The 14892-nt window shown below is 35.0% G+C and overlaps 1 protein-coding gene across 1 annotated transcript in view; it reads left to right on the forward strand.

Annotated features, from left to right (window-relative positions):
- ADAD1 (adenosine deaminase domain containing 1) overlaps window positions 1-14892 on the forward strand; it is a 36849-nt gene that overhangs the window by 10201 nt on the left and 11756 nt on the right. The window contains exons 6-9 of the mRNA XM_058550009.1: window positions 3678-3803; window positions 7607-7730; window positions 10047-10217; window positions 11211-11440. Of these exons, the coding sequence (XP_058405992.1) occupies window positions 3678-3803; window positions 7607-7730; window positions 10047-10217; window positions 11211-11440 (651 nt within the window). The remainder of the gene's footprint in view (window positions 1-3677; window positions 3804-7606; window positions 7731-10046; window positions 10218-11210; window positions 11441-14892) is intronic.

A 14892-nucleotide genomic window follows, 5' to 3' on the forward strand; every position in this document is an offset into this window, starting at 1 on the left:
CTTAATTTCTTCATCTGTAAAATGGCCATAACAATAGTTACCTCATAGGGTTATTATGAGGGTTAAATAAATTCATACATGTAAAATACTTAGATCATGCCTGGCACACAGTAGGTGCTGACTAAATAGTAACTACTATTATTTTATTAAAACACTTTATCATATTCAACATTGTATAGTAGTTATTGTATACTTTTACCATTAGATGATGAATCCCCTGAAAGGCAGGAAATTATTCTCAATTTCTACCTTGCCTACATAACAGTAACACTTCAGACTTTAAAGTTTAGAGTATTTGTAGGATTAAAATGAAAGAGAACCTTTCTTTTTTTCTCTTTTCCAAGACTGTAGGTTAGGATTTGAAAACAGTTTTATGCCTATTCAAGCTTGGTTTTCACTTATCTTGCTAAGACAGAGAAAGCAAAGTCTTGTGTGTTTGCATGGAGTAAAAGGACCAGACCAGGGAAAATGGGCACATTCAAAAGACACAATCTACCGATAGTTAAATGTAGTCACTTGACTTAACAGTCATAAGAATTGATGAACAGAAGGGCAGTGAGGGATCAGTCCAACAGCAATGATCTCTTAATATGGGAGTGGGCTCTAGTCTTTCTTTTCAGCCTCTGTGGACATTTTTAATGAATAGTGGGATAGAATCCCTGGTCAATGATTGGCAAATAATATAGATTACTATTACCTGAGAAAACAGATCAGTCTGTGAGGAAGAAAGCGTGTATGGTTAACAGTATGTTTAAAGAAATACAAGAATAGTGTCAGGGTGGGTAGGCTGTTTGGTAGAAGTCAAATGTTAGTGAGAAAAGAGAGAGCAAACATGATCCTTCAAGCTTACGAGTAAACACAGGAGTTAGACATTATCACTTTTGAGGAAAAAAGATTTGAGACCCACAAAAATCTCCTGAACAGATTGTGTTGGGCCAGTTTTAAAGAGTATCACTATTTCACAGCCTGTGTACTTTTCCATGTTTCTAACTGGACCATATCTTCATTAAAAATAGTGATACAGTCATGCACCGCATAACGACATCTCGGTCAACAAGAGACTGCATATACAATGGTGGTCCAAAAGGATTAGTACCATATAGCCTAGGTGTGTAGTAGGCTATAGCATCTAGGTTTGTGTAAGTACACTCTATGAAGTTCGCATGATGACAAAATCACCTAACAACACATTTCTTGGAACGTATCTCCATCGTTAAGCAACACATGACTGTATATTTGTTCTGAAGATAGGGTAAGGTTACTCGTGATAGTGTCACTTGAAATTAGCAACTTGAAATCAAAGAGATGGTGTTAATTGGTATTATGTACGTCATATTTTTATCTCTTCCTTCATTTCCAATAATTTCAGAGAACACTGTATTTCCTCAATAGCCAGCACACATGTATAGGGAAAACAGTGTTGCACTTGCTCCTTACTCCTTCAAACACATGCTAATAAGAGTTACATTTAGTAACTGAGATTTGATTGTATTCACAATATCTATTATTTCTTTCAATACTGAATTAAGATCAAGAGATATATCAATATGTTAACTCTCAAATGTTCTTTGTGTTATTCATATGCAACCTTTTGAATGTGCAGCAAATCATTCTCTTGCCACACATAATTTTTTGGTCAGTACTAATTTTCTATTCTCTGTCATAACACGAAGTATTTGCTAACTATATAGGACATGATTAAGTAAATTATAGTACATTCATTCTGTGGAACCATTAAGAAGGATGAAGTAGCACTACTATCTACCCTTGAATGGTGTCCAAGACAAAGTAAATGCAAAAAGTGGGTTTTAGCGTGCTCCAGTTTTTATTTTTTAAAGCGAAGTATGTGTATTTTTATAGATTATTTCTCAAAATATCCATAAGAAATTAGTAATAATTGTTTCATTTGGAGAAGGAGACTTATGCATGTATGTCTCTTGTATTGCTGTTTAAATAGAAAAATAGTTAAACTTTAAAATATCATTAAAAGAATGCTGCTTCTCCTATATCATGAGCTTTTGGTGATACCAGAGGCAAGTTGCTGAGTACTTCTCATTCATATTTTTATTAGATAAGGACCAAAAACTAATTTGTACATCACACATTGATGGTTTTGACCATTTTAGTGAAATATATGCTGGCATGCAATGATGATGATAATTTGCACCTCCACATTGTGCACTTCGTGATTAGATAAAAAAAATTTACCTGTAGTTCATTCTTCTTTCCCTCCAGAGCTTCATTTTGTGATTAACTTGGTGACTGTTCTTTCACTCTTTTTGATGGGACTTGTTTTTGCCAAGAAGAGAGCATTAACATTAACAAAGAAAAATTCAAGTTTAACAAATATAAACAGAAATATGTAGATGGGCTAACTCAAATGAGTTGTATCCAGTTAGCAGAATATTAGCTGAGATTACTAACGTCAGACTTTTATCATTTTTGTGCCTTTTTAATGTAATGGTTATTAAGCAGGTGAAAAGAATTTCTGTGAAAATTAATTAATTATACATTTCATATATATGTAATGCTTGAAAGCAAAATTGTTTCATTGCTTTTTCCCTCTGAAAACATTAAATGGAATGTGATCCACTTGATACACTACTTAGCAACCATCATGAAACATCAGGAAGTATATTAGTGGTTTACAACTAAACTTTGAGAAACACTGTATTAAGTGATTTTGCAACCTCTCGTTCTCTATAATAGTGGTTCTTCACTGGGGATACACAAGCATATTTACACAGAACAGATGGCCAGGGCCCTTACCCCAGACTCTAGCTCTGTCATGTTTTAAAAAAGAAAATCCATAGGTAACTTTTCATGTATATTCTTGGTTATAAAATGTATCGGGGCCGGCCCCGTGGCTTAGCAGTTGGGTGCAGGTGCTCCACTACTGGTGGCCCGGATTTGGATCCGGGCCGCGCACCAACGTGCCGCTTGTCCGGCCGTGCTGAGGCAGTGTCCCACGTACAGCTACTGGAGGGATGTGCAGCTATGACATACAACTATTTAATGGGGCTTTGGGGAGAAAAAGGGAAAAAAAAAGGAGGAGGATTGGCAATAGATGTTGGCTTAGGGCCCGTCTTCCTTAGCAAAAAGAGGAGGATTGGCATGGATGTTAGCTCAGGGCTGTTCTTCCTCACAAAAAAAAAAAATGTTATATGGTGATCCTAGTTACTTACTTAAAACTATGCCCTTTTGAAGTTTGGGACTTTTTTAGTGGGAACATGGAACTATATTAAGAATCTCTAAGTGCTTAGTACTATGCAGTGGTACTCAGTGGGGCAAATACTAAGGAGAGTATTTTGATTGTCACACTGATTGGGGAAGACTACTGGCATTCAAGAAATGTTGGTTGTCTGGCAGTGTGGGACAATCCTGTACAACAAAGAATTGTATCCTGTATAACTTTTGGATCTTTCATCAAACATAAATCAATAATTGTCTAATATATAATACTAAGACATCTTTCAAGAAGTTATCCAAAAAGCTCAATAACTTGTGATCTTTTAGAATTGAATACTTTAGAATCTTAGTCCTGACACAAATTAAAATTTGCTTACATGGATCTGTAAATTATTAACTCATTCAGTTGTAGGGTTATAATAGGTATAATAGAGACCTCTGGGAGAAAGCACAATGTTCCTCAAATTCATATTGCTTTTTTTTCCTAGAAGGGAGACATATTCAGTATGCAAAGATTTCCCAGATTGTTAAAGAAACATTTAATCAGCTAGTTTCTTCTCATTCAGAATATCTGAAATGTAGCAATTCATTGGCTGCTTTTGTAATTGAACGAGGTAAGTCCAAATATTTGGGATGTGTTGAAAAACTATTAAATATCTTAATGATCTGAACTATACTAGGGTAGTATTTTAATTAACTATCTTTGCCCCTGTTGATAATGGTTGCATTGATTTGAAGTGACCTTTTCCAATAGGTGTAGGTCCTTAAACACAAAGTTTCTCAAAGATAGAGATAAACCAGGAACCAACAGAGCACTGCAGAGTGGTAAGTGCCTAACATTTTAAACAATAACTCTGTTGGTACCACTACCAACCTGAAATCTAATCTCGCATTATAACAAACATTGAGAAAAGCTCTATGAAAATTAACATATTTTCTTCATTTTCAAGAAAAGATTAAAATATGAAAAATCACGAGCCTCTGGTTTTTCATGTGGATATTATGATACGATTCCAAATACATTTAATCTTTTGTTACCCTTTAATGTTCTAGACTGATCATTAATTAGAAGTGTTTGAATTTTATTTTCATCTATGAATAAGATATTTTAGATGATATAAAAACAACTTGAAATTTGGCCCTGTTCTTAAGGAGTTTTTATGATCTAGGAGGCGAGAGAAGATACATATACTGTTGAAAGTCTAAGATGATGAAAGTTAAAAAGTGTTTTCTGTAATCCAAAAATGCATGAGAATTCATAGATAGAGAACTGATAGGTTTAAAGTCTTTGGGAGCAGGTGAGACTTAAGCTAAAACTTTAAGGGTTAATTAGGTTTGACTAAATAGAAGAAAGGAAAATATTCTTGGAGAGAGAAAAACATGAGGGGAGAGAGCAGCAGTGAGAAAACTGTTTATGGGACAGTGAGAGAGAAATTTATTTCTAGTGCAGAAGAGTATATATACAGGAGTAATACAAAATATAGTTAGGTTGGTGAGATGTTACCAGACTTTGGAGTGACTTAAAAGCTAGCCAAAAGTTGAATTTAATGAGATAGATAATAAGCTGTGAAAGATTTTTGAACAGAGATTGATAATGTACTATAATTATTGGGAACATTTGTGTCAGACTCAGCTCTGCTACTTAAATGACTTTGGGCAAGTTTTATACTTAATATCTCTCTGCTTAAACTCCTCATTTATTAAAAATAGAAATTATAACTTCTACTTCATGGAGTCGTTAGGATTAAATATGATAATGTAAATAAAGTGTTTAGTACAGTACTTGGTATTTAGTAAAAGCTTAATAATTAATTATATCTGTGATGATTAAGATAAATTGATGTTTAAGCAATAATTGACAACAAACAATTTTTAAAAAATGTTACAGTGATTGAACCTGAATTAGTGAATCACAGCTTAGATGCTTGTGATGGAGTGCTATACTAGAATTGAGATAGATATGAATAGGAAGAGAAAGAAATATTTTTAAAAAATTGATGTGATAAGATGAAGGTGACAACAAATGGTAGATGAATAAAAAAATAACATCATTTCAAGTTTGCGTAGGAGAATGGTGTTTCCATATACACAGGGAATCTGGAAGCTGATGTGAAGTTGTGTGGAGAAGAGCATGGGTGAGAATAATAAATTGGTTTTAGAAATATGATTGTGAACGTGAGGTGTGGAAAGCATGAGTAAAATGAAGTACACATTCCTAAGTAACTCACACAATCAATACGTACTTAAAATGTATTATTAGAAACCTTGCGTGGGTATTCCTCATTGCCCAGCCAGCCTGTGTCTCCAGTAGGATTAGTCACACATTCCCTGTGATGGCTATTTCATACTTTTTCTTTGTCCTCAAATACCCCGCAACCTCTCTTGCATCCTTGCTCTCAACTAATGGCCTTGCCTCATAATTTTTAATCAGGTCTGTAAGAAGCTGTGAAATCCAAACTGCCTTCTGGCCTCTGCCACCAAATCTATATACTTGCCTGCTTTTTTGTCCGTCTTCTCTACTGTTACAGTGGAGGAAGGATCTCACTTCTTATGGGCTAATCCCTTCACTTAAATCCTGATTCCATTCCCTCTCACATCTTGATGAATTTCCTTCCTTTGGCTATCCTTTGTTTTTTCTGCATTATCAAACTCTATTATCTCCCTGAAACATTGCAAGTTGAGTTACAGAGTTGAGAAAGAAGCTGAATTCTTGGCTACACTATTGCCCTTTATAAATCAGAACTTACATTACCATTTCAGAACTTACACTGACACTATATAATTCCCTTTTACCACCCCTTACTGGAGCAGCTACACTAGAGATAATGGAGCATTTTATTTTTCTCATCTAATCCTACTCCTCTTCCAGCATTCTCCGTCTCAGTAAATGGCATCCACCCAGTTGCTCAGACAGACTGAAAATCTAAGTCATCCATTATTTATCCTTTTCCCTAACACCCTACAATTCATCTCTAAGCCTTTTTTGATTATATCCCCACTCAGCCTCAGATCTGATCATTCTTTTCCATTTAACTTACATCATTTGAGTCTTAAGTCATTATCTCTTACCTAGACTACTGTAACAGGCCCCCTAATTCAGCTTCTTGAACCTTACGTATGCCATTCTCTACATAGAGCAGTTATCTTAAAATGTAACCCAGTATGGTTTTTGCTTCCTTATCTTCAGTAGCTTTGCCATAGCTCTTGGGTAAAATCCACGAACTCCTTACCATGGTTTATGATGCCTCTGTCTCTAACCTCGTTTTATGCCATTCCCTTCACTTCCCTTTGCTAGAGCAGCTACACTGGTCTCTTTTTGCCCAGGGTCTGCACAAGCTGTTTCTTTTGACTGGAATACTTTTTACTTCACTCTTCATGATGCTCACTTCTCATACTGAAACTTAAAATTTCAGTTTCATAGGGAAGGATTCTGCAAGTAGTCTGCATGAGGTAACTTTTCCCACCATTATTATTTACCTTAGCCCCATGTTTGTTTTCCTTAAGCACTTTATCACAATTTGTGGTTTTAGTCTTTTTTTTATGTCTCTCCTTTTAGAAGCTTCATGAGAACATGTCTTGTTCAGCATTTTATTCCTAGCATCTACTTCAGTGCCTGCTTCTTGGTAGGACCTCACTGATTTTTGTTGAATTGATGAAAATCCTTTAGGTAGTTGCAAATGTGAAACTGAACTTTGAAAGACTAAGACTAGAGGTTTTCTGAAATCATTAACACAAAAGTGAAAGATAGAATGAGCAAGATATTGAGAGGAGAATCTTTAGAGAAAAAAGAGTAATGAGCTAGTGACTAGGCTGTAGAAAGACCCCATAGTTAGGATGTGAAAGGAAAAAAGAATTGTGTATCTTCTAAGCATAGGATTTGAAGGAAATCTCAAATGAGGTACAGCAAAAAGTAAGTGGAGTAAAACTACTGAAAAAAGCTTGGGTGCTTGTTTCTTCAAAAAAAAGCAGTTTTAGTAGAACAGAGAAAGAAACCGTAATTTGGTTTGTAGAGAGTTTGAGAGGATTAGGAAAAAATTAGAGGCATTATATGTAGATAATTTGTTTAAGACAGAAGTAGAATGGCAAATGAAGTCTCTTAGCTAGCAAAATAAATCTAAATGTAGAATAAATAGATGCATATTTGAAATCCAAGGATATCTGGTGATTCTGTTGATTGTGGTAAAAATTTAAAGTATCATAATATAAAACATCAGCTTTTTAATTGAGATATTGAAATATTTTTAAAATTTTGCTTCTTAGAAGACTCTCAAGCTCTTACTTGAAACTGTGGGGTCATTTATTCATCTTTTTGGTCAATATATTTTACTAACTTTAAAATGGTAAGTTAGAGGTGGAGGTTGAACATAGGGAAGAGGGAGGTCAAAATAACCTGCTACTGTTAACCTTTTCTTTTCAGCTGGACAGCATGAAGTTGTAGCTATAGGCACAGGTGAATACAATTACAGCCAGTGCATTAAGCCAGATGGAAGAGTGTTGCACGACACTCATGCTGTTGTTACAGCAAGAAGATCTCTCCTTAGGTAAGGTGTAACAAAATATATTTAATGCCATCAAATATTAATGCTCTCAGCCCAAAGTAACCACATACATGTCTTTATTTTCAAATGGAATTTTGCTAATCTTTCATCCAAGGATGTGACGATTTCTTATCCAAGCCATCTGATTATTTCTGTGTCACTTTTGAAAACCTTATCATAGTTTTTTTTTTTTTTTTTTTTTGGTGAGGAAGATCAGTCCTGAGCTAACAGCTGATGCTGATTCTCCTCTTTTTGCTGAGGAACGTTGGCGCTGAGCTAACATCCGTGCCATCTTCCTCTACTTTATATGGGACACTGCCCCAGCGTGGCTCTACAAGTGGTGTGTCAGTGCACACCCCGGATCCGAACCGGCGAACCCCAGGCCGCCGAAGCGGAGCGCGCGCACTTAACCGCTTGCACCACCGGGCCGGCCCCTGAAAACCTTATCACAGTAACTGCAGTGTCTAGTCTGTGGATTTTAGTGGCTTCTGTTATCAAGACCTTAGGAGCCTAGTTTTAAGAATTTTACAACCTTTTTTTTAAGCTAAAAATACCATTTTTATTACTGATTAAGTATTTTGAGAGTATAAGTTTAGATCTGGACCAAGTAGACTTTGTAATATTTCACCCCTGAATTAGACATACTTATCCAAAGGCAGCACCAGAAACTGATGGGTTTCCACTCATGAGGTCTGTGCAAAGTTTATCACAATTGTAAATATTACGGAAGTTGCTTTTAAAAGCAACTAGAATGGCTGTATCATATATTCTAGATCCCTACAGCAATACAACAGGTAAATTCATGGCAGAGTGTAGATAATATATTCTTTAGGCTGGTAGATCTCAAAGAAAAAGAGAGAAACGATCTGAGGTGAGCATGCCTAGTTTTTTTTTCCAGACTCATTAGTCACTGTGCTCCTTACAAGAGGAGTGAATAGGAGGTAGGAGGGAGAAGGCAGGAATGCCACTCTTCAGAAGTCCCTTCATATGAAAACATGAAAAGTGGGAAATAAGTATAACCTCCTGCAGCATCCACCAGCTTTTGGTTCTTTTAAGCCATTGAGCTTACTTTTCATAAAACTTTTTTTACAGAAATTTTCATACCACACATAAGTGAGAATAGGATTATGAATTCCATCGTTCAGTTATCAGCAATCTGATACCAATAGCCAGTGATCATATCCAGTTATCAGCATTCTGCTGTTCTTATTTAATCTATGCAACCTCACTTTTTGTTGCTGCTGTTTAAAATCCTCTCGGAGTATTTTATTTATTTATTTATTTTTCCCCCAAAGCCCCAGTACATAGTTGTATTTCATAGCTGCACATCTGTGTAGTTGCTGTATGTGGGACACGACTTCAGCATGGCCAGACAAGTGGTGCATCGGTACGCACCCGGGATCCGAACCCGGGCCGCCAGCAGTGGAGCGCGCGCACTTAACCGATAAGCCACGGGGCCGGCCCTCTCTCAGAGTATTTTAGAGCAAACTTAGACATAGTATTTTTTCTGAAAAACTTATGTATCTCTAAGAGAAAGAATCCTATAATCTTAAAAGGAAAGTTTTGGGGGAGGTTCATGAAAATAATGCATCTCATTGTCCTTCCATTCCCCTTGGTGCTTATTGAGTTATTTGACCTCTTTAAAGCTACCTCTTTTATGTTTGTTTCTTTCCATGCTTGGCACTGTTATATACTAATGCTTAATTTTTTATTACATATTTTTGATGGCAGCATAAAAATCATGTTTTTTTTTAAAAAGCAAAATAGTATTTGTCCCCTGATTTGATTAGTAGTAGTCTTTCGGGAGATCTGCTTCACTTGTTAATACAACTTATGGTCTTCATTGCATTGTACCTATGCTCTTATGTTTTTGTCTTCAAAACCACTATGGAGCAGGAACCACAGTTGTTGATGTTATTTGTGTGTCTGTCTGTTTTGGCAGGGAAGGGGAAATAAAAGTAAGGCAGAAAATTGACACTTTACCTAAGAGACTGGGAGCAGAACTGTCTGAGAAAGAAGGGAGGAATTAGTAGAGAAATGGGTCTTTTGCAGGATATGACAGTTGAAGACTCAAATGTGAAATGAGAGTGGAGTGGTCAAGGAGTGGTGCTTTAAGGCAGGTCACAGGACAGACTGGACTTCAGTTGAGGACTGCTCAAGGGACTTAATTCTTCATTAAATAAGGTTAAGATTATTTTAGGAGTTCTTATCAAAACTTTTGACATACAGGGACGTTGCTCATGACACATGAATATTATGCTTAAGATACATCATTTTTACATTTTGTTACTTAATAAAATTATAATCCATCTCTTTTAGGTACTTTTATAGACAACTTCTACTCTTCTATAGCAAAAATCCTGCTATGATGGAAAAATCAATATTTTGTACAGAACCAGCTTCTAATCTATTCACTCTCAAACAGAATATCAACATTTACCTCTATATGAACCAGTTGCCTAAAGGATCAGCCCAGATTAAGTCACAGTTGTAAGTATTATGGAAATTGTTTTTAAAAGCAGCTAGGAAGGCCATATCTTATATTCTAAATCCCTACAGCAATACAACAGGCAAATTCATATCTATCCATATTTCCCCTCCAGCCTTTAGGTGTTATTTGTAGACTGTAAGAGTCCACAAATTCTCTCTCTCCCTTCCACTCAATCTGATCTATTACTACTACTTAAATAGTCCATGTACTTTACCACTTTTTTTCCTATGCTATTGAAAATCTTCTATTCCTCTCTAGTTTTAAGACTTCATAAACTTGAGGAAAGTATGGATTTATTCACTATTCACATACTAATACAGGAGTTAAGGATGCAGTTTGTTTTTCTGGTCAATCTGTGGCCAAAACTTCATTATCTTGACGAATGGGTAGCATCAGTTAGCGTAATATTTAAACAATACAGACAAGCACAAAGCAGAAAGTAAAATTCACTTCAAGTCTGACCATCTAGAGATTACCTTGGTTAATAGTTTGTTAAAAATCCTTCCGTTAACATCTTTGAAAATAAGAGCAATAAGTGTTCTGGAGAGAAACGGCAAGAAAAATAATTTTACATTTTATCATTTTAACATATTTCATTGGAGATGAAACTTGAATACGAATTGTCAGTTTTCTTTTTTTCGTTCCCTCACTTTCTAGTTTTTAAATGTTTTCATACGGAGAAAGAAAAATCACATACTATGGTGGGGACAAAAATTACGTTTTCATTTGATTTTAAGGGACATAAAGAATGGCAACAATAAGTTTATCTTTGCTGGAAGCTCTAAATATGGTTAATTTCTGTTTGGTATTGATCTTGTGGAACCAAGTCACTCCATTTGGTGGAGTGACCTTTGGGTTTGTGTCTGTTCTGTTACAGGAATTAAATGTACACTGGCAAGTTAAACATGTTTGAGAACAATTCTTAGGTAAATGTAGATTTTACTTTGTCAACTTTGTTTTTTAAAGGCAGAAACTTGATTTTCTTTGTCTAGGCGTCTTAATCCTCATTCTATATCTGCATTTGAAGCCAATGAAGAACTGAGTCTGCATGTGGCTGTTGAAGGCAAGATTTATCTGACTGTCTGCTGTCCTGCAGATGTTGTTAATAGAGTAAGCAGTATGTCTTCAAGTGACAAATTGACAAGATGGGAAGTGCTTGGTGTACAGGGAGCATTGCTGAGTCACTTTATACAGCCAGTTTATATAAGCAATATACTTGTTGGTGAGTGGGATTTCAGTACATCCTGACCTCTTTCACTATGTTAAACACACTATTTTATTTATCCGTATGAAATCAGATTTTGCATACATGAAGCTGTATTTAAGATACAAAAAGACAGATCCACTGTTTTGCTGAGCTTTTCATTTCATGGTAACTTGTAATTATACTTAGTGTAATATGACTTTTGTCGTCTTACCAGGTGATTAAGAATTAATATTTTAAGTTAGCCAATTAGCTGTATTCTGTCTTGAACTTATACTTTTATTTGCACAATATTCAGTTTTTTACCCCTCTCTTTTGGGAGATGTTTCCTTGAACTTCTCAAATCTAAAAGTTTATATTTCGTTATCTCTGAAATAAGAAAAATATTAAATGCCCATTTTGGTTCTTTCCTACCCTTATTCCCTTTTCATATGTTTGGTTATGGTCTGGATACTTTTGATATGTCAGATGAGTCACAAGTAACTAAAACACAAAATAAATAATCTGAATTAGTAGTTTACTTCTTTGGTGGGGAATATTACAGAATGCTATCTTTATATTAGAATGGTTTTCCAGACATTATCTCATCGACAAGCAATTTTGGAGCTCATTTCTATAGTTTTCGTAAAGCCCTAGGTGTTTCAAAGCTTTAGTTACCCTCGTGAAACAATTTAAATACTACCATTACTCTACTCTCCTTTGCTTACTGTAAATTTTTGGTAATGATTACACATGTAAGCTTTAAATCCTCACATGGGTAATATTTTTGTTTTTAGGTGGTGGTTTTTCTGTTATTTCTTTCTTGGGTTTGTTTTTTGTTTCCATTCAATGTGTTTTTTTGGTTTTTTTTAGTAAGGAAGATCAGCCCTGAGCTAACATCCCTTGCCAATCTTTCTCTTTTTGCTGAGGAAGATTAGCCCTGAGCTAACATCCATGCCCATCTTCCTCTATTTTGTATATGGGATGCTGCCACAGCACGGCTTGATGAGTGGTGCTTAGGTCCACACCTGGGATTTGAACCTGCGAACCCCGGGCCGCCCAAGTGGAGCGTGCGAACTTAACCACTACGCCGCTGGGCCAGCCCCATCATTCTGTGTGTTTTATAGTCATTTCTTTAGGAATTTCTCTTATAGGTAATATTTTTTCAGTTCCATATGTATACAAGATACTGTATTTCCTTGCCATTTTTGTTTAGTTTGGCTTTAATAAAGTACAAAAAGGAAACAATTATTATTTGTTTATATTTCTAATATTAAGCTTATTTTCTTTGTATAGGAAATACTACTTGGGTCACAATTCAAAAGATTCAAAGGGTGTTCAGTGAAAAGTCATATGGATATATAAAGAATTTTCTCATTATTATTCATGGCTCACTGTATGGTATTTCTTTGTATAAATGTATCATAATTTATTTAACCAGTTATAGATTGATGGGATTTTTAGATTGTTTCTAATCCTTTGTAGCTACCAACATGCTACAGTGACAGTGACATGCTACAGTGAATGACCGTTTTACATTTGTTATTCACACATGTAAAAGTATATCTATAAGATGAATTCCTGGAAGTAGAATTGCAGGTCAAAGATGTATGCTTTTGCAATTTTGAAAAATATTACCAAGTAACCCTTCAAATCACATTCCCACCAGCAGTATATAAGAATACCTGTATATTTATACTCTCAAAAGTAGTTATTTCTACCTCTACTTCTTGAAAATATGTATTCTTATAGATGATATATTTCTTTGATTTAATTTGGTTAATAAAGTTCTTCTTTACCTTGTTTTCTTTTAGTCAGTTCAGATACTCTCTCAGACACTTCAAACTTTTCTCAGTATCCTTTAGGAAAGGCTGTTTTTGTTCATGATAAATGTCTATAAAGTATCTAAGAAATGTCTCTGCTTTCTCTAGAATCACAGCTTTGGCAAGCAAGGCTTTCTTTGACTTTTGTGAAGAAAGATATTTTAAGATTTGTCATTTGTGTGATGTAACTCCGTACTATATTTAGTTTCTTAAAAGGATGGATATAGATTCTTTTAAAATTATTTAGTATTTAGTTAGTGATTTGGAACAGGGGCTTAAAAATTAGATCTCATCATTTTGACTGTCATCTTGCACCTACCCATGGGGAACAGCAGGTAGCAATAAAAACACTGTAACACTTTGTAAAATTGCTTCTGCTCTCTTTCTTGGCATCTTTGTGGGAGACATCTAAAGCTAACTAATTGGTGTTCTGTCCGGTATAACCTAAACAATTTTAGTGTTTAAGTTGTTTTTTGTAAAAAAATGCAGATTTCTGGACCTTTTAAGATCTCTACTGTATGTCGGGGGGCGGTGCGGGCAAGGGGTAGGAGTTTTGAGGCCCAAGAATATACATTTTAAGAGTACCACCAGGTGATTCTGATACAGATAATGTGAAAGGCTTTCTTTGAGAAATACTCATTTAAAGTGTCTGTGCACTAAAAGAATGTGATTTAGTCAGCTAAAAATAATCTCAAGAGTTCATTGAACTTTATGAGTTGTCTAGTACGGCTTCTTAATTAATATACAAACTCTTTTTATGCCGCTTCTGATAAAGCCTCCAGTAGTGTGTGTGTGGAGAGTAGAAGTAGATTAAAGGCAATCTGTTCCACTAATTGAATAACTCCAATTGTTTAAAAAAATTCCTTCTTATTTAGAATTGAAATTTGCTTCCTTTAATTCTGTACTGAGTGACAATACAGATTAATTCTAATTCTTTGACAATAATGACCTTGTCCCCTTTTAAGTCTTATGAAGTCTTTTGTAGTTCTTTATTTTGATTCTTAACAACCTAAGTTAATTTAATAGACCAGTTACAAGTGGGAGGAAGTATTATATTTTAAGACTTCATTTAACTTTTCAAAAAGTTTGCGGAAACAAACTTTTCTGTAGATATTCTCAGATGGTCATATTGTCTTTTTGTGGTAGTATTCTTTTTTTAAGAAAAATCTTAGGCTTGTATTTAAAAAGTCATTTACTATTATTTGAGCAGAAAAGAATCCAGAATAATCTGGAAAAAAAACTCACTTTGCTTAGATTTTTATAAATAGCTGGATTTATATTAGTTTTCAAGCTTTTTAAGGTATATTTTGCAAATTTGGTGTCCTATTTTAGACAGTAGGATCATCTGTCTAAATATTTCAGGAATGTTTGTCCAGAAGTATTTCCATCCAGGAGTTCTTTTTATATGCTGAATTGAATTGTACAGTTGGATTATAGAGAATACCAAATGCTGATTTCCTCCTAGTGAAGGAATCTATTTTAAACATAGTTCATGGGACTTTTAAGAAGCATTTGACAGCCTCAGAGATTCTGTTATTCATTCCTTTCCTTTTATTTTCGGATCAGTAATATGAGGTTCAGAATTTTAATAAAATATCCCAAATCATTCAGTTTGCCTGTTGGGAGAGCAAACTCAGTCTTCATAACTTCTCATGCTGCTGCTGTTCC

The sequence above is a fragment of the Diceros bicornis genome, chromosome 11 (genome assembly GCF_020826845.1).
Source record: "Diceros bicornis minor isolate mBicDic1 chromosome 11, mDicBic1.mat.cur, whole genome shotgun sequence".
NCBI classification, from domain to species: Eukaryota; Metazoa; Chordata; class Mammalia; order Perissodactyla; family Rhinocerotidae; genus Diceros; species Diceros bicornis.